This window comes from Raphanus sativus, chromosome 6, assembly GCF_000801105.2.
Source record: "Raphanus sativus cultivar WK10039 chromosome 6, ASM80110v3, whole genome shotgun sequence".
Lineage (NCBI taxonomy): Eukaryota > Viridiplantae > Streptophyta > Magnoliopsida > Brassicales > Brassicaceae > Raphanus > Raphanus sativus.
The window spans coordinates 1,722,278-1,739,704 of NC_079516.1; the positions used below are offsets into that span (position 1 = coordinate 1,722,278).

The following is a 17,427-nucleotide window of genomic DNA, read 5'->3' on the forward strand; positions in this document are numbered from 1 at the left end:
ATTACCAAAATATTTGTTAAATTATTAGTGAAATTTTTCATCGTAAAATATTCCGCGCTTCCAAAGCGCGGATCAAGATCTAGTTTATTTTTATTTCGGGTTACAATCAGGGGAGGAATGTAGCAAATGTGACAACATGTGGCACAGCGTATGAGATAACCAAGTTTTCAATCCAATGTGCTAGGTCATTTTCTCAAATTTCTAGAAAATAATAAAAATTAACTTTTGTATATGGCAATTACTCCACCTAAGTCTCACCTAGGTTACAATGCAGGGTTGAATATATCAAATGTAACAACATTTGGCACAACATATTAGATAACCAAGTTTTAACCAAATGTAAATGGGCATATCCTAAAATTCTTATAAAACTATTTCTTTTTTCCTTTTGCATGGCACTTGCCGCTGCGACTGAAAATAGGTCTGGGATTTCTCACCGGTGATTAATATTGCGGTGATAAAGGTTGAATTTTTTTACGCTGCCGCTAGAAGTTGGCGACTACGAAACGAATAGGCCTATTGAAGAGCGATCAAGGTGAATAAGATGAAAGAAACCGAAGAATAAAGATTCATCTTCATTTTCTCTCCCCGGATCTGAAATATGAAAGTAGTGGAGGATCATGATTATGACGATGAGAATGAATTATATTATATGATTTGTGTCGTTTTATGACAGAAGGAAGCAGTTGAGAATTCGAATATTTTGTACTCTCTCCGTTTCTAAATAGATGATATTTTAGGGAGTTTTTGATGTTTCAAAATAGTTGATGTTTTAGTATACCAATGTACTTTTTAACTTTATCAAAAACTGTATAACCAATGATAAAATGTATTCTATTTTGTGATTGGTTGAATAATTTTTAATTTATATTTTAATGATACTTTTTAGATTAAAAAACAAGTTTCTTAATAATCGTGCACAATCCTAAAACTTCTTCTATTTTGAAACAGAGGGAGTATTAAAGTTCTGTTGTTTTTTTTATTAGTAAAGTATATCACTCTTTTTTACATATAAGCAAATAGTATAAGTATGTCTGGTGGGAAGCAAGTTTCAGTAATTTGTCTCCCTCTGGTCGTTGCTTAAAATGTGGGAAAAATCTCTAGTAATATAAAATGTGAACAGCGAAGGTGGTTCATACTTGCTCGGTGCCTCGGTCGTGAAAATACTCTAGTATATAAAATAATGAGAATACAAAACCCAGAAATACATTCTTGAGATGGCAAATGTACTAGAAAGTATAAAGTGGAAAACACATCATTCCAAGTGTTGAGTCAATCAATGTTCAATAAATACATCACACTCTCCTTTTATAGATAGTAAATATCATGCTGGAAAATCAAAAAATTCTTTGTTGTTCAAGAAGTTTCTAACTTCTTGAACAATAGCAACCAAAGCCAAGACACCAACCGCAGAACCGTAACCGACATTCCAGGAAGTGCCAGCTTTACCGAGATGAATACCATAGAAGATGTTAAAAATGGTGAGTATTATCATAACTCTTCCTATGTTGTGATGATACCAGTTCCAATATTTCCTGTATTTCGATTCTTTGTCCGGTTGAGCAAGCAACGCTAGGACCTGCAATGCCGATAAACAAAACAGATTTTTATGTTGATTGGGTGTTATTTTGGTAGTTTATTCGAATTTTGAGTGATAAAAAAAGATGAACCTGGAGAACGCCCATGACAACATTGACAAGTATTGTTATCCCAAGGGCTTTGTGCGTGGAAACATTATTGGCGTTGGTTTGGTTTTCGAGAAACAAACCGCAAATGATGCCAATTAAACCTAGGAGAAAGCCGGTGATTTGGATAGCGATGTGACAATATAAAATAAGGTCAGAAAGGTCGACCATAAACAAGGAGGGGGTGGTTTTGTGCAATTTCCACTTTCGTGCCACTATGGCACCGATGATGATTAGTATTCCCCAGCCAAACATGTTCATTAGACCGTGTACCTTCCTTAGCATAGAGTGTCGCGAACGCTTAACCACACTTCGCGAACCTTTTTTAAATTCATCAATGAAACAGAAAATAAAAGCATTATTCTATGAAATAAGAACATATGAAATTCTAGAGTATGTCACACTATCATTTGCTGCAGCATGATTTTTGTTTCTAAAATTTTTTGCCACTAGAGATAATAGGATAATCTATGATATAAGAATACATGATAAAGACAAAGGAAACAAGACCATCGGCTCTATGGGATAGTGTTCGATATCTTCATGATCAAGACAAAGGAAACAAGACCATCGGCTCTATGGGATAATGTTCGATATCTTCTACTTCAGTTCTCTGTTTGAAACAATTTCCTTTATCTTTATTCCTAGCTTAGCAAACTCAGAGGCTGACTTGGTGGCAAAGTCAGCTTTGGCTGTTGTAAACAATATCTCCGGTGATGGAGAATAACTTCTGGCTTAATTTTAATATTTTGAGAACAAGAACCCTCCTTGGGTTGCTCTCAGAACAACACTACAAACGTGTACCAGTTCCAATTATTCATCATCACAACAGTGGTTATTTATTGACGTCAGATATATGTGTCTTTTAAAAATAAAATATTTGTTTAATTCATAATATGATGTTGTGAGAAGGCAACAATACCAAATTAGCATTTGTTTACAATACTCGTGACCACTTACCAGACTGTCTCATAAAGATGGCGGTGATCATTAACCAGTCAAATTATGGATTAATTAAATATTGACTTTAACTATAATTAGTCAGATAAACTAAACTAAACCATACTAGTTGGATTTTAAAAAAGGGAGATGTCTCTTGCTTACCTGTAATAAAATTGATGGTCGTGGTGGTCATGGATTGGTGCTCCCTCAACCTAAACCCCGGCGAAGATGGGAAGAATCCGGCAGGTCCCTTAGCGTAAAGAATGCTCTGCCGCGGCAGCTCCGTCGTCAACTGAAAACTCATGTAAAGACGTGACGACACTGACTCGATCTTTAAAGAACCGTTGACGATCACTAGATCTCCTTGGTCAGGCATCACTTCACCGGGCGACTGTCCTCCGAGAAAGTATTGTTTCGCCTGTCCTACTCCACCGCCAGGAGGTAACCACCCGACAATGGCGCTGGATCCGATCATTTGACCGTTGGTGGAGAATCCAATCCCGATAAAGACGCTGGAGTCAGGTGCCGATAAGATGAAGCTCCATGTGTTCTCCACCGTTCTAGCATACTGTACAATAGAATTTACAAAAAAAAAGCTATTTCAAAATGATACATATTTTAAATATTCATTACATTCAAGTAATAATTGTAAATTATAAACTTTAAAAAATTGTGATTGGTTAAAAATTGTGTACACTAGTTAACAAAAACAAGGCATTATAATCAAAATTAAAAATGTTTTTGATATGTATAAAAACTTTTAAACATAAATGTTTCGAAACGGAGGGAAAAAATAATTTTTAAAGAAAACATATACTTAATAGTATGATCTTTTAAAAAGGTATTGGGACAAGGAGAAGTGGACTTACACGGAGGATGTAGTTCTGGGGAGTCCAAGCTTCGACGCATTTAAGGAGGCTTGAGTTGAAGGTGAGGTCGTTGAGTGGTAGCGTTGAACTGCAGGTTTCCGTAGCTTGTTGAATGGTGAGAGGTAGACATTGAAGAGCGATCAAGGTGAATAGGATGAAGGAAACGGAAGAATAAAGATTCATCTCCATTTTCTCTCCCTCTATCTGAAAGATGAAAGTAGTGTAGGATCATGATGGCGCCATCACGGTAATGCTGGAGCTAAAAGCCTTTGTCGTAATTCAGCTTTTGTTAATGCCTTAGAAGTCCTCGTCAAGCTCCATTATATTGTCATTGTCGTGAATGTGGCCACCTTATCATTATTGGATTCACCTAGTCCATGCTTTCAAGCCTCAACCGTCTCACTGTCCTTCTCAGCAAACATTATGCTCGCCGAAGATTCGGTAAGCTTAAGTGGTTTCAAAGCGGTTCATATATGTTTCAGTGCCAAATCAAGTCAAATAGGGCTTTATATCCTTATTCCAGAGGCCATCATGTTTCGATCGGTACTCTACAAGGCGCTAACCTTGGAGTTTTCTACACTCAAGGTTCTCTCCGACAGATTAACGCTCATGAGAGCTATCACCGGTAATCTCCAGTCAAAAGAAATCATCGGAACTGTGAAAGACATCCGTTCGATCTCCTCTGGTTTTGCAACAATTTCCTTTTATCATGTTTATGTTTTCCGCAAAAAGCTTTTCAAACTCATTTCCCTTTGTAACGGACATCATGATTTGGGCCATCGTTTTGGGCTCATTTTTTCTTCTTAGTTTTCTAATGAAATATTCAGTGACAAAAAAAAAAGTGTAGGATCATGATGATGAGGAAGACAATTATATACAGTATGTGTAGATTTATGATAGATAGTGTCTGGAGAAGGAAACAGTTGCATTAAACAACGACCAAGTGAGTCGTGCTAAATACAAATTGAATCTGATTATAACTCAGATAAACTATCTAAAATTTTAAGAATGTGTTTAAATCTATATTGGCTATTAGCAAACCATTTTCCCATAGAATAAATAACTCTTTTTACATTTAAGAAACTCGTTAAAAATAGTGTCTTGGGAAGCAAGTTTCATATCTCTTTCCCTTTCGTTGCTTAAAATGTGGGAAGTTACCTTTACACAAATTTGTATCATTTCAAGACAAAAATGAAATATTTCTTCATATAACTTTCATGCTTTTTAGTTTGTTATGAATCCTATCCCTTTCACTATTTATCTCGGATTAACTTTTCATGTATCAACTCGCTACTGACTGTGTCTGCTACATGGGTTTATTGATTATGTATTGGTTCACAAGTGTTGTAGTTCCGCAAATTTTCTCCATAATTAGGCGCACACACACACACACGAGATGTGTATATTACTTGAAATAATTAATAAAAGTAAATATCACTCGAAACAATCACAATGTACCACTAACAGAAACAAAGAAATTACAATGTACACAGAAGGCTTCGATCTTACACAACAATGCAATGACCAAGTAAATGTGTTTTTTTTTTCCTTTCACCATAAATCGACAAATGCATAAATCAAACCACATGAAGATTAATATGAGAGATAGGAAATTAAAGGATCAAACAAATCAGTGTAATTTGAGAACTGTGAGGCTAATGCCAAAGAAAATAAGAGACGGTGAGAGGCCGTAGGCGGATGAATGAGAAGGTCCGGACGGTGGTATCTGAATATGTCAGTTGTCCCTGGTCCTGGAGACATGGTTGGTGCAACAGGTCCTTTTCCTACGAAGAGACAAAAAAAACTCATCAACTTATCTTCCCCAATGATGTGAATTATTGAGATAATCATGTGATTGATTATTCCCATGATCAAATATCAGCTGTAAATAATTGACTCAATCAGGTATCTAGTCAAAATAAAATTATTACAATATTGCATAGAGGAGAATTATTCATTTAATTGTCTCTTCATTGAAGTATGACTAGGTATGTTATAGCTTTTTTTTTTTTTTTTTTTTTTTTTTTGAAACATGGTATGTTATAGCTTATAAGCACAAAATAAATGCTTTCGGCAACAAGTGGACAGAGGAATCCCAAGTTGTGAGAATCAGATGACAGTGAAGTTTAGTTGTGTTCTAATTGACTTAAAATAATTAATCTGTAAATGTTAATGAGTCTTATTCGAGTTAACACCAATCCGTGACAGACCAGGCTCACTCACGTAGTGTTCACACGATTTGGATTAAGGTTTGCCACAGAATAATAGTATATAGTCTTGTAATTAATTAAAGTTCGACTTTAAGTCTTTAACTAATTAGAACAAAGTCATTTTTTAGAAAGAAATAAAGATTCTTGCTTACCTGTAATATAATTGATGGTCTCCTGGTGGTCACGAACTGGCCCTTCTGATCATCCGGCCGTTGGTCGAAAATCTGATACCGAAGTAGACACCGAAACTCCATGTGCTATCCACCGTTTTAGCAGACTGCGCGCGAGATTTAAAAAATCTGTTAAGTTAGTAAACGTCATATATTCCCTCTGTTTCATTATAAGTGTCGTTTTAGACTTGTGCACACGGATTAAGAAAACATTTAATTTTGCATATTTTCAATATAAAAACATCATTACCGATACAATTCAACCGATAGAAAAATAGAATGGAGAATAAAGTTAATAAATTTTGCATTGAAACTCTAAAACGCCACTTATTTTGCAACGAAAAAAATTCTCTAAAACGACACTTAATATGAAATGGAGGGAGTATAATATTTTTTTGAAAATGACAAATTCAAAAACGAGGCTGTTAAGAATACATGCATGCAGAATTTAAGATAAAATTTTGAGAGTGATTTCATTGCATGTATTTAAAAGCTTCGTTAATGGATATACACATCTCTGACTTTTTTTGACTTCTCTGATTAAAAAAAATAGAAATTCAGTTGATAAATAAGTATCTCCAAAATAAAAATATCTATACTATTAAAGTACAAGCACATTTGAATTTTTACTCTTTTTACCTCTACTAAGGAGCATTTCCTTTGTATTCATTAAGGGTATTCTGGACGTTTTACGCCAGTTTCTTTTTAATTATTTTTTGGTTTGTCATTAATCACCGGTTTCCTAATTTAATTTCAGTTTGTGATTATTTCTCTGTTTGATACTGCATCGATTATCTATATTATTAAAGTACAAGCACATTTGGATTTTTACTCTTTTTACCCCTACTAAGGAGTCTTCCTTTGTATTCATTAAGGGTATTCTGGACGTTTTATGCCAGTTTCTTCTTAATTATTTTTTGGTTTGTCATTAATCACCGGTTTTCTAATTTAATTTCGGTATGCGATTATTTCTCTGTTTGATACTGTATCGATTATTTCCATGTTTGATACTGTCATTAACCACCGGTTTTCTAATTCTAAAATTATTAATTTTGAGAACAATATTATCATTTAAAACGATTTTGAAAAATATAAATATATTTTAAACAAATTTCCAACTTATTATCACCGAATTTGTCTTATCATTAGAAAAAAATCACAATATTAAAAATACCGGATTACCAACCGGTAATTCGTTCAACCGCAGGTACGAGTCGGGTTATATAAATGCATATATATATAAAAATTTTACCAAACATAAACCCGCGCTTTGAAAGCGCGGATCAAAATCTAGTAACATGATTAATGAGACTAACAGCGCGTCCAACAACACGTTCTAAATGAGCCTAATAATACTTGTTTCGGCCCACATATGCCTTTTTGTTGACATAAAATGGGCCGAATAATACTTGTTTCGGCCCAGATATGCATTTAAGTGTTTTCAGCCCAAATATGCCTTATTAAGTTCGATTTATTTAGCTGATGGATTCCAAAATCGAAGCCGGATCCGTGCCCGCCGCTAAAGAGCTAACCACTTCGAGGTACAGTCTCCACTGCCAAAGAAGGGTTCTAGGGTTTCGCAGCTCCTTCTTCGCAATCCCAAAGATGAAGCTCGTCAGGTACTTTTTCAATTCTCGTAATGGAATCCATCTTATTAACACAAATCTAGTTAGTTAGCTCCGGTTATGGATTTTTAAGTCTCGTTCTTGAGCTGATTTGAATTGTATAATTGGATCTCGAGTTAGGTTTTTGATGAAGTTGAACAATGAAACTGTGTCGATCGAGCTGAAGAACGGGACTGTGGTCCATGGAACCATCACTGGTAAAGTTCTATTTAGCTTTAGATTTATTCGCCACAAGTTTTGTTAAGCTTTTGGTGATTTTGTGTGTGTTTTAGGTGTTGATGTGAGCATGAACACTCACTTGAAGACGGTTAAAATGACTCTCAAGGGGAAGAACCCAGTGACGATGGACCATCTGAGCTTGAGGGGTAACAACATCCGCTACTACATTCTTCCTGATAGCTTGAACCTCGAGACTTTGCTTGTTGAAGACACTCCTCGACTTAAACCTAAGAAGCCTGTTGCTGGTAAATGATGATTGATTGATCTCTTCGTTTGTATAATAGCCATAAGACTGCTTTTATCAATTATCAACTCTTTTGTTTCTTTTGTATGTAGGGAAGCCTGTTGGGAGAGGTCGTGGACGTGGTGGTCGTGGCCGTGGTGGTGCTGGTCGTGGCAGAGGTCGTTAAATGCAGCGACAAGTTTAAGGTGTGTGAGTTGAATTGAATCTGTAGGAAGAAGAACCCTTTGGTGGTGTCTCAGTTATGTATTTAGAAACTCTTGCAGAGGAAGTTAATGTGTAATGCAACTCTATGGATTTAAAGGATTAAGCTTTTCATGTTATAAGAGCATTTACTAAAGCCTTTTAATTCATTTGAAAAATCTGACTATAAAAATGCGTTAACATGTTGAAACACTTAGTATAGAGAAAAAGAAACTGTTATCTCTTCCGGTAGTCTTCTCACAGGATCCTGCAATTAGGTTCGTGGTTGTAGACTGGTTCCCCGATATAGTCCCTAGAATTATACCCGTAGGGATCACATGGGTGATGATAGGATGATGGCGCACCATATCCATAAGGCCATGGTTGTGGATGACATGGTTGATGACATGGTGGATGACAATGACATGGCTCTTGTTTTTCCTCAGGCTTTTTCTCATCTGGTTTTTTCTCTTCGGGTTTTGCCTCTTGTTTTTTCTCCTCGGGTTTTGCCTCATCTGGTTTCTTCTCATCTGGCTTCTTGTCTCCATCGGGCTTGGGTGGTTCGACTTTGTTTACGCTTACAAGCTCCGCACAGGCTACCTTCCTCCTCAGTGTGTTGGTTAGACCGATCATATCGACTTCAAAACCGGTTACCTCAATCTGGTTCCTGTGATCTCCCTTTATTTCCACAGCCGACACACCTATAAAACCATTGCATTAACTATTTAGATTCAACAAAAAATACAAGAATCGAAATCTCTCTATGGTTTTTGCATCGTTGTTACCTTTAAACTTAACCGCAGTTTTCATTGCTTTTGCTCGGGTTTTGTCATCAGTCATAGTAACTCTTATCAAGATCTTTTGCTGCACACAATCAGAAAAAATCTTTAGCATCACAAGAGAATACTCTTTCAAACATACACAAGAGTATCCAAGACATTACTTGTTATGAGTATACGTATATACATACCTTCATGTTCTTGTTATCTTCTTCTCGACTGGTATGGATGATTACAGATGGTCTACTCGAGAACTCCCTTTGAATGTTTGATGGGTTTTTATTTTGGCTCGGAGATTTGTGGGTCTTCTTCAGATCACAAGTTTGTGGAAATATAAATAAAGGAATGAGTTTATAATTTTATATGTTCCATGAGTCATTGTCACGTACCAACGGAATCGTATAGTCTGAATTTCGTATGCATATCATTCTTTACGTGTTTTCTTGATTCTTAGTTGCCGATCGGTACATGCTTATTGTCAACTCTAAAATTTTTAAAGACCGAAACCTATGGTTATTTGATTTGGTCAAAATTAGATTATCTAATTATACAGAAGTATTATTTGTTTAATATACCGTTGCCTAATAGTTTATATATTTATAACACAAGAATTAGTCAATATATGTATTTTGATGATTAATAAGTAAGTTTGTTGAGTTAACAATCTAGCTGTGATGTAACAATTATGGAACCATGTTGTCCAAGTCTTCCATGTCTTGGTCTCCTCTAGAATACATGTTTCCCTCTATCTTCCTACTTAGTCAAAAAATAAGGTTGTTTTGACTGCTAATCTGCATCCGTTTGTATTTAATCAAATATTATATGCATGACTTGCTAAATGTGTGCTCGTAATACATTCGTTTTTCACGTCTTAATGAAACAATTAGCTTTATTATACTATAATTAGCATTTTCAACTTTGTGGAAGTTGGCGTATGGTTACAATCGATGGAGTTTGGGAATTATCACAAATGAGTGTATAATCATAACAATTTAACATTTAATCGTCTTAACCAAATAGAATGTATAATCATATTAAACACATCATATCTCTTTGGAGGATCATTAACCAATATATGCCTCTGCACTTGCTTCACTCCCTCATACAGTTTCTTGTACCGATCCTCTGGTATACCCATCAGTATTCTTTTTAGTTCCGGTATTTCCTTAACTGAAACCGAAACCGAAAACTTCTCCCAGTTCAATACATCACTAAACGGTAATACATAGTTCTCCGAGATAAGAACCGGTACACATCCACTGTATATCGCCTCCGGTACTCTCGGGCTAGCCACCTCGTGACCGCTCGGACAAATACAAAACCGGCTTTTCCTCATCATCTCTTTGTAATCTAATTCACCCGGTAGATCCTCGTAAACTAGAATGTCTTTGTCCTTTTCTTTCCAGTGGTTTAGAAGAACCGGACGGATTTTTCCGTGCGACTGTCCAGCAAAGAAAGCTAGTGTTGTACGAGAGATTGAGTCTAAACCGCCGGTTAAGTTGTTGATTTCTCCGGTTTGTAAATTGATTTCAGGAAAGGGAGCATCTTTCTCAGGGCTGAAATATTCTGATACATTGGCGTTACATAATACTCTTATGGAGTTGAAAAATAGCTTCTTTACATACCATGTTGCCCTATGCCCCTGTAAACAATATAATTGAGTGTGAGCTTATTACACTAAGGCACGACTTCGATTGTGACCAAAACATTTTTAACCAGACACTAACAAATCAAACAAGAACACGTACCCAGTCATGGCAAGACAACATGAAGTGATCAAAACCATCACTTGTGTTCCAATACGGATATTTCTTGGAAATAATCTGAACATAGTCGACGATGACACGTTCCAAGACAGCCTTGTCTCGAACAACTGGGTCGAAGAGGTGGTGAAGAATCATGACAACACTAAAAGGTAAGAAGTAGACATGAGCCTTGTCGGGATCTCGGGTTCGATACTTAAGGACATCGTTTTCCATAAAGTTTATGAACAATCCTTCCATGGAGTATATGTCTTTACAAAGACCATAGTGAAAAATTGGTGGATCTCCTTCTTCATAAACGTATATCTTAAACATCTTCTCCATAAGAAGATAGCTTCTGCCACAAGGAAAGATGTTTTATAGGGTAGGGTAACTTGTGTGATAAATATACACGCGTAAGTATAAAGTTACCGATGAAATGCATAAGGGTTCCTGTAAATGTCGCCATGAGGAACGTAGTCTTCATCTCTTAAGGGAGATGATGTTGTAGAGCTAGGGTTTAGTTGAGCTTCTCTGATCAACGCCCTCGCGGTTGCTAATTGCGCTTCTACTTTCTTGTCTCTTTTCCAGGATAGAGAACCTGGATTTGATCCGTTCCTCTTCCTTTTTTCCTTCAATATACAAAAAGCAAAACATAATAATTTATTTTCAGTATATGCTACTCACATTAGGAGTTGTTTACAGCATTTGGTACTTTATCGCGTGTGTTTCTCTGATCACATTAGACACTAATTATTTGCATATGCATGCATCTACTTTATCGCGTGTGTTTCTCAAAAATGAAGTTACAGCATTTGGTACTTCGAACATAAAATGGTTAGTTAGACGACACAAATCAGGATTGGATCTGAAATTGAGGCTATAAAGATATTTTGGTTAATCTTAATAAAGAGAAATTTCGACAACTAGGCGACTCTACACGAACTATGTATAATAGTTCTATAAAATTTTGGAGTCAAGCTAATGTTTTAGTCTATATCTAGAACCAACCCTGGTGGGAAAAAATTTCGTTTCCATTTGTTTTTCCAAATACACAACAACATGTTAGAATTATAGGCAACGTCTCTTTGTATATAGAAACATAACACAAACAATTAAACTGAAGTTTTAAACATTTATTACAGTCTAAATGTGGATGAAAGGGGATAAAGATGGACATAGATACCGTGATGAAGGCGGATGAGAAGGAGGAGGTCCATTGTGAAGAATATGATGTTGAGAAATAAAGATGATGAGATATGTTTGGATCCTTTGCAATGAAAATGGCAAATACAACAGCGAAAGTGGCAAATGCCAAGAGAAAGGCGTTCAAGTATTTTGGAAGGTAATCTCTCATCCCTAACTTCCACTTTCTATATTTCTTATTCCATTATCATGCTTTGTTTTTGTGTGTTTGCGAGTGAGAAAGTGAGAGCTGATGCTGAAACTAAGGAGATCTTCGATCAAGTGAGCTAAATAAAGAGAGTCATTTGTACACCACATTACACGTAATTGCTTCACATTATCGATTTACGAATAATTAACAAGATGTCAAATACATACTCCTTGTTTTTTGGTCTACCATATAAATTACTTCTCACTTTTTTTTTCTTTCTTTTGTTTCAGTCTCTTACTTCTCCCTATTAATTTGGTTCGAATTTTTTTTAAGATTTTGGATTATAAAATTTAGGTTTTTTTTTCAAAATTCAAAATATCAGTTAAAAGTTATTTTGATAAAGGAACCAAACGTATGTGATTTCATAAACTTAAGTCGATATTCAAGTAGGATTTGAATCCGATCAACTACAAACCGTGTGACAGAATTAGTTTTTTTTTTCTTTTCGAGTCAATACTGTTATATAATAATATTAAATTGAATTTTTACATGAGTTATGAATTTTTTAAAATAGTACATACAAAAAGTTATATATAGTACGAATTTTAATCAGTTATGGGCCGCTAGATTATAGTCAGTCCGGTGAAGGCAATGAACATGCTAAAGACGACTCTTTGAGAGCTCTGAAAGTGAAGAAGATTCTGAAGACTCACCTCTGCTTCCTAGTACGAAATCGAATATCTTTCTAACCAATGACGTTTCTGTGACAAGCTGATATAGCAAACGTATATCTTTTACTGAACAAATGTAACCAAACCAATCTCAAGGTGATTCCTCATACAAGAGCCCAAATCCAGAAACAATATCTTCTACGATCCAATGTTACAATATAGATTGCACAAAAGCCCAAAGCTACAGTACAAATGCTATCTATAGTAAAAGTCTAACTGACACTTTCACTTGTTGACTCTAGAAAGGGCACGAGGTTAGATATCAGAAACAACTACAATTTGTACCTTACATCATGATTAACCTCAGTCTCTTAACGGGAGTTTTTAGCTTTGGTTAATAAATGGTTTTTAATTTTTCTAAGATTTTTACTAAAAAAAACTAAAAATATCTTTTAAATAAGAGATATAAGAATCGTCTCATATTCAAAAAATATAAAAAAAAGTCAAATTATGAGTTAATAACCCGGCTAAAAGACCATGGTTATTCATGCTCTTATACACTCATGTGGTGTTTTCATCCATATAAATAGATATACTTGTATCCTATATATCATTCATAGAAAATGTTTTTAATGGGATACACTCTTCAGCTCTTTATGGTTATTGGTCTCAGGTTAAGTCTTTCTTTGATGGCCCAGTCTTTGCCATTACCCTTATTGTAACCCTTTGGTAAGACTCTTTTACTCAGCTGAATCAAAATCCATGTCCCTATCCTTTCCTCTAGGATATTATTTATGAGAAACAATTTTTTTTTTCCTTTTTTACGGTTCTTTTCAATCAAATGTTGAAGTTCAAATCTTGAAACCTCAACATTTGAAGAGCTTTTTGGGATTCTGGTATAATAAGTTAGGTTAGGTCAACTCATGAGATAATGTCCTCATGTCACACAGCTAACAATGTCCTACTAGGAGTGAGATATTGAATATTATCGACGGTTTAAGTAATGATTGGTGGGAGAGGCAAATAATAAAGAAATAACAAAAAGTTGGTGTGAAGTTCATAGAAAGGCACTAATGAAAAACTAATAAGATAATTAATGTTATCTTAAGGATAATATAAAAGTGAAGTATCATCAGCTGACTCTAATCTAAGCCGGTGGTTTTATATTGTAGACATAAGAATACGATGTTCTTGTACGAGACTTCGGATCGTCCTAGAATCTTATCTAACTAACATTCCAGCATCATATTCAACTTGTTATTTTGCCCAATCTCTCAGTGCGTCTTATCTCTTTACCCTTTTCTCTCCTTTTTTGCTTCCATTATCGTCGATTTGTGTTTTCAAGTTGTATTAATAAATATACAGTTGAGGTTCATTCTTAGTATTAACTTTACATCCCTTTTGACTAAACACTAACCGTAAAGCTTAACCAAGTTTTCCTCAGCTTTATTTCTTATAATGCTTACGCAGTGCCGGTCCGGCATAATCTCATGCCTAAAGCATGAAAAAAAAATTTGCCCCTTATATACATTGGCTGGGTTCGAACTCTGGTTCCTACGAGATTCTTCAACAGCTTTTGCCACTGTACTAAGTACACTATTAATAAATTTGGCGCCCTTTACGTTTTTATATATTTTGGCGCCTAAAATCCTTGCTTGTTGGGCTTTATGTCAGGGCCGGGCCTGTGCTTACGAAGCAAAAATGAGTAGAATAAAAAAGGGAAGATATTGAACATTTTGAAACATAAAGTTAGGTATATTTTAGGGTGTGATTTATAATTTAGGAGACTTCTGTAACATTTGTTTTCTAATTAAGTTTTTTTCAAAATTTGTAGGTGAAATTCACCAACTAGCAAAATCACAACCATTTTTGAGTGTCAGTTCACGTTTTGCTTTTTTTTTTCTTTAAATCCTTCGAAATCTTTTATGCGGGCCAAATGGGATCATCGACTATGGATTTCGGCTAAAAGTAAAACTCTTTTATCTTAATTTAATCATACATTCGATTATTCGTAAAAGAAATGGGTTTAGTGAACCGGTGAACAATAGAATAATGAAGAAAAGGACAAAATAGATCGATCTATAATCATCATTGCAGACTGCAGAAGCGAATATTTGTTACATCGGTGAATAAAATCTACTATTTATATTTAAATATAGATACATGACAATAATATATCTATATGGTCGCATCGTTACGCATACGTATCTAATCTGACAGATATTTGTTAGTTTCCCCCCTTTCTCTCCGTCAAAAAATATCTTTAGTTTTTTTTCTAACCAAAAGATATTTTATACTACTACGCCGACCGAAAAAGATATTTTAGTTTTTGTAAGGTCAAAGCAAAGAAAAAAGATATATCGTTCGTTATTGTGATTTTCTGAGCAAAAAGGCAAAACAATAGTACTGCTAGTAGTTTTGTCCTAAAAAGGTACTACTAGTAGTATATCTGAAACTGAGAGAAGCATTTTGATTCGTGGAAAAGCATCGAAAAAGCGAACGCTTGAGAATCCATTATGGTACAGAAGAGCCACTTGGTGAATTCCAAGTCGCGTGTGCATTGTTTTCAGTACGCGCAGTTTTATGACAGAACATAAAAATCCATTTTCTTACTATTATCCGTTCCTTTAATAATATCTGTCCGGACCATAAAGAGTTTCTTGCTTTCACTATAAATACGACGGGGACCCACCATACCTTACACAAAACTTTTTTTTTTGCACTTTCTAAACAAAATAAAGTGAATATTAATAGAAAAGATTAGGCACTTTTGATTATGTCACAAGCAAGCAGCCTACATGTCCCTTACATACACACCCACCCATTCTCTATCCATTAATTTTCTTTCTTTGCGTTTTTTCTTTTGTTTCCAGAGAGAAAGAGAGAAGAGAGAAGAGAGAAGCAGAGAACGTTGTGGGATAATCAGCTCTGTTTCCAAGGATCTGTGTGTGTTTGTCTCTAAATTTTATTGGTTGAACTTGAGAAGATAGTTCAGAAGATCTTGTTATTATAATTCAGTGAGTTGTTTTCCTCTTCTATCTGTCTTTTTCGTTCTCTGAATTAAAGATCCTTCTTTTTTTAGTGAAGGGTCTTCTCTATGAAGGGTTGGATCTTCCATCTTTTCCTGTTTTCTTATGATTATTGAGTTTTAAGCTTGTTTGGATGAGGATGATTATGATAATTATGATCACCATATAAAAAAATCTTGAAGAATTATTGAATTTGAACTATAAATCAAAGTTTGATCAAAAAAAAAGAACTATAAATCAAACAAAAGAACTCTAGATCTACTGATCTGGGGTTTGAAACTTAAGTTGATGTTATTTTTATTTGATCTTTGATAATTTTCCTTTGTGGGTTTTAAACTCTGACTTGTGTAATGATTTGTTATAGTAAATCTCATTAAATAGGTTTATTTCTGTTTTTATGCTTCTGCTTTTGTTATGAAGTTTCCACCTGTTTATAAAAATCACAACCTGTATTCAAAATTGTTTTAATATATATTTGACTTCTTTTTGCAGCAGAAGTTGGATTTGGTCGTAGTGAGTGATTAAAGATGGGTTACATGTGTGACTTTTGCGGTGAACAAAGATCAATGGTGTACTGTCGGTCCGATGCAGCGTGTCTCTGCCTCTCCTGTGACAGGAGTATTCATTCAGCTAATGCATTGTCCAAAAGACATTCTAGGACGCTTGTCTGTGAGAGATGCAATGCGCAGCCTGCTACAGTCAGGTGTGTTGAAGAAAGGGTTTCACTCTGTCAAAACTGTGACTGGTCTGGCCACAACAACAACAACAATTCTTCGACAAATCATCATAAGAGACAAACCATAAGCTGCTATTCTGGTTGCCCTTCAAGCTCGGAGCTTGCCTCTATCTGGTCTTTCTGTTCAGATTTAGCTGGACAATCTGTTTGTGAACAAGAAATGGGTATGATGAATATAGACGATGATGGTCAGACCAACCAAAACTGCAATGAGGATAAGAAAGATGTCGTCGTTGGCTCCTCTTCAAAGCCTGAAACAAGTTTCGCAGCACATGCAAACTCATCATTTGTTAAGGTAATATTTCCTCCGTTTGAAATTAAATATCCTTGTAGAATAAAATTTCTGTTAGAAAATAAATGTAGTTTTATCAATTCAATCAGTTCCTTTTCACTAATTTATCTTTTTCTCTAATTAAATTAAGAAAACAATAAATGTTCATTTAGACAGTCAAATAAGAACAAAATTGAATATATATAATTTTTTAATTTGTATGAAAAAAAACGACTTCTATTAAAACGAAATGAAAGTTGTTTTAATCAATATGTCAATTTACTTATGTTGTGTTGCATCCATGGTTTTGTCATTTTGTTACTAAATCCAAATGTTTTTGGGCGTTTTTGGTTTGAAGGATGTTGGAGTGTGTGAAGACGACTTTTATGATAACTTGGGTATGGATGAAGTTGACTTGGCACTTGAGAACTATGAAGAGCTCTTTGGGACAGCGTTTAACACCTCAGGACAGCTCTTTGGACAATGTGGAATCGATAGTCTTTTCCAGAAACATAATCAAGCAGCTCCTGAGGTATTTTTTTCTTTTTTTTCATTTTCCTTTTTGCATCTTTGTGTGATTCTAATGATCATCTTATGTTCTTCTCTAAATCCAGGGAGGGAACTCAGTGCAGCCAGCTGAGAGCAATGACTCATTCATGAGTTCTAAAACAGAGCCAATAATTTGCTACACATCGAAGCCAGCACATTCCAACATATCT

At 35.1% G+C, this 17,427-nt stretch overlaps 4 protein-coding genes and 1 pseudogene across 4 annotated transcripts; 2 read left to right on the forward strand and 3 right to left on the reverse strand.

The window, feature by feature from the left end:
• Nucleotides 1-1,277: 1,277 nt before the first annotated feature.
• LOC108807532 (cytochrome b561 and DOMON domain-containing protein At3g07570-like) lies at nucleotides 1,278-3,806 on the reverse strand. The gene is made up of 4 exons (XM_018579817.2): nucleotides 3,497-3,806; nucleotides 2,790-3,195; nucleotides 1,671-2,005; nucleotides 1,278-1,579 (listed from the first exon to the last, which is right to left on the reverse strand). The coding sequence occupies exons 1-4, from the start codon at nucleotides 3,683-3,685 to the stop codon at nucleotides 1,325-1,327; spliced, it is 1,185 nt and encodes a 394-aa protein (XP_018435319.2). The 5' UTR covers nucleotides 3,686-3,806; the 3' UTR covers nucleotides 1,278-1,324.
• A 3,550-nt stretch (nucleotides 3,807-7,356) lies between these two features.
• LOC108809034 (small nuclear ribonucleoprotein SmD1a) lies at nucleotides 7,357-8,287 on the forward strand. The gene is made up of 4 exons (XM_018581156.2): nucleotides 7,357-7,495; nucleotides 7,622-7,698; nucleotides 7,774-7,965; nucleotides 8,057-8,287. The coding sequence occupies exons 1-4, from the start codon at nucleotides 7,359-7,361 to the stop codon at nucleotides 8,128-8,130; spliced, it is 480 nt and encodes a 159-aa protein (XP_018436658.1). The 5' UTR covers nucleotides 7,357-7,358; the 3' UTR covers nucleotides 8,131-8,287.
• LOC130497022 (heavy metal-associated isoprenylated plant protein 16-like) lies at nucleotides 8,259-9,186 on the reverse strand (annotated as a pseudogene).
• A 719-nt stretch (nucleotides 9,187-9,905) lies between these two features.
• On the reverse strand, nucleotides 9,906-12,022 carry LOC130496628 (probable glycosyltransferase At3g07620). The gene is made up of 4 exons (XM_056988852.1): nucleotides 11,852-12,022; nucleotides 11,098-11,297; nucleotides 10,672-11,023; nucleotides 9,906-10,565 (listed from the first exon to the last, which is right to left on the reverse strand). Exons 1-4 carry the CDS (start codon nucleotides 12,020-12,022, stop codon nucleotides 9,906-9,908), a joined length of 1,383 nt encoding a protein of 460 aa, XP_056844832.1.
• Nucleotides 12,023-15,467: 3,445 nt separating this feature from the next.
• LOC130496969 (zinc finger protein CONSTANS-LIKE 9-like) lies at nucleotides 15,468-17,421 on the forward strand (the record flags this gene model as incomplete). Its single annotated transcript, XM_056989736.1, has 4 exons — nucleotides 15,468-15,689; nucleotides 16,197-16,732; nucleotides 17,067-17,240; nucleotides 17,323-17,421. Coding segments are annotated over exons 2-4 (777 nt in total), but the record flags the coding sequence as incomplete, so codon positions are not given.
• Nucleotides 17,422-17,427: the final 6 nt, after the last annotated feature.

Excerpts from the sequence above, each read along its gene's own strand:
- LOC108809034 (XM_018581156.2), top strand. The coding sequence starts at position 7,359 with ATGGATTCCAAAATCGAAGCCGGATCCGTGCCCGCCGCTAAAGAGCTA. Across the intron at positions 7,496-7,621 it reads CCAAAGATGAAGCTCGTCAG|GTTTTTGATGAAGTTGAACA; the intron begins GTACTTTTTCAA and ends ATCTCGAGTTAG. Across the intron at positions 7,699-7,773 it reads GGTCCATGGAACCATCACTG|GTGTTGATGTGAGCATGAAC; the intron begins GTAAAGTTCTAT and ends TGTGTGTTTTAG.
- LOC130496628 (XM_056988852.1), bottom strand. The coding sequence starts at position 12,022 with ATGAGAGATTACCTTCCAAAATACTTGAACGCCTTTCTCTTGGCATTT. Across the intron at positions 11,298-11,851 it reads TCTCATCCGCCTTCATCACG|GAAAAAAGGAAGAGGAACGG; the intron begins GTATCTATGTCC and ends TGTATATTGAAG. Across the intron at positions 10,566-10,671 it reads TGTTGTCTTGCCATGACTGG|GGGCATAGGGCAACATGGTA; the intron begins GTACGTGTTCTT and ends TATTGTTTACAG.
- LOC108807532 (XM_018579817.2), bottom strand. The coding sequence starts at position 3,685 with ATGGAGATGAATCTTTATTCTTCCGTTTCCTTCATCCTATTCACCTTG. Across the intron at positions 2,006-2,789 it reads GACCATCAATTTTATTACAG|GTTCGCGAAGTGTGGTTAAG; the intron begins GTAAGCAAGAGA and ends AATTTAAAAAAG. Across the intron at positions 1,580-1,670 it reads TTGTCATGGGCGTTCTCCAG|GTCCTAGCGTTGCTTGCTCA; the intron begins GTTCATCTTTTT and ends TCGGCATTGCAG.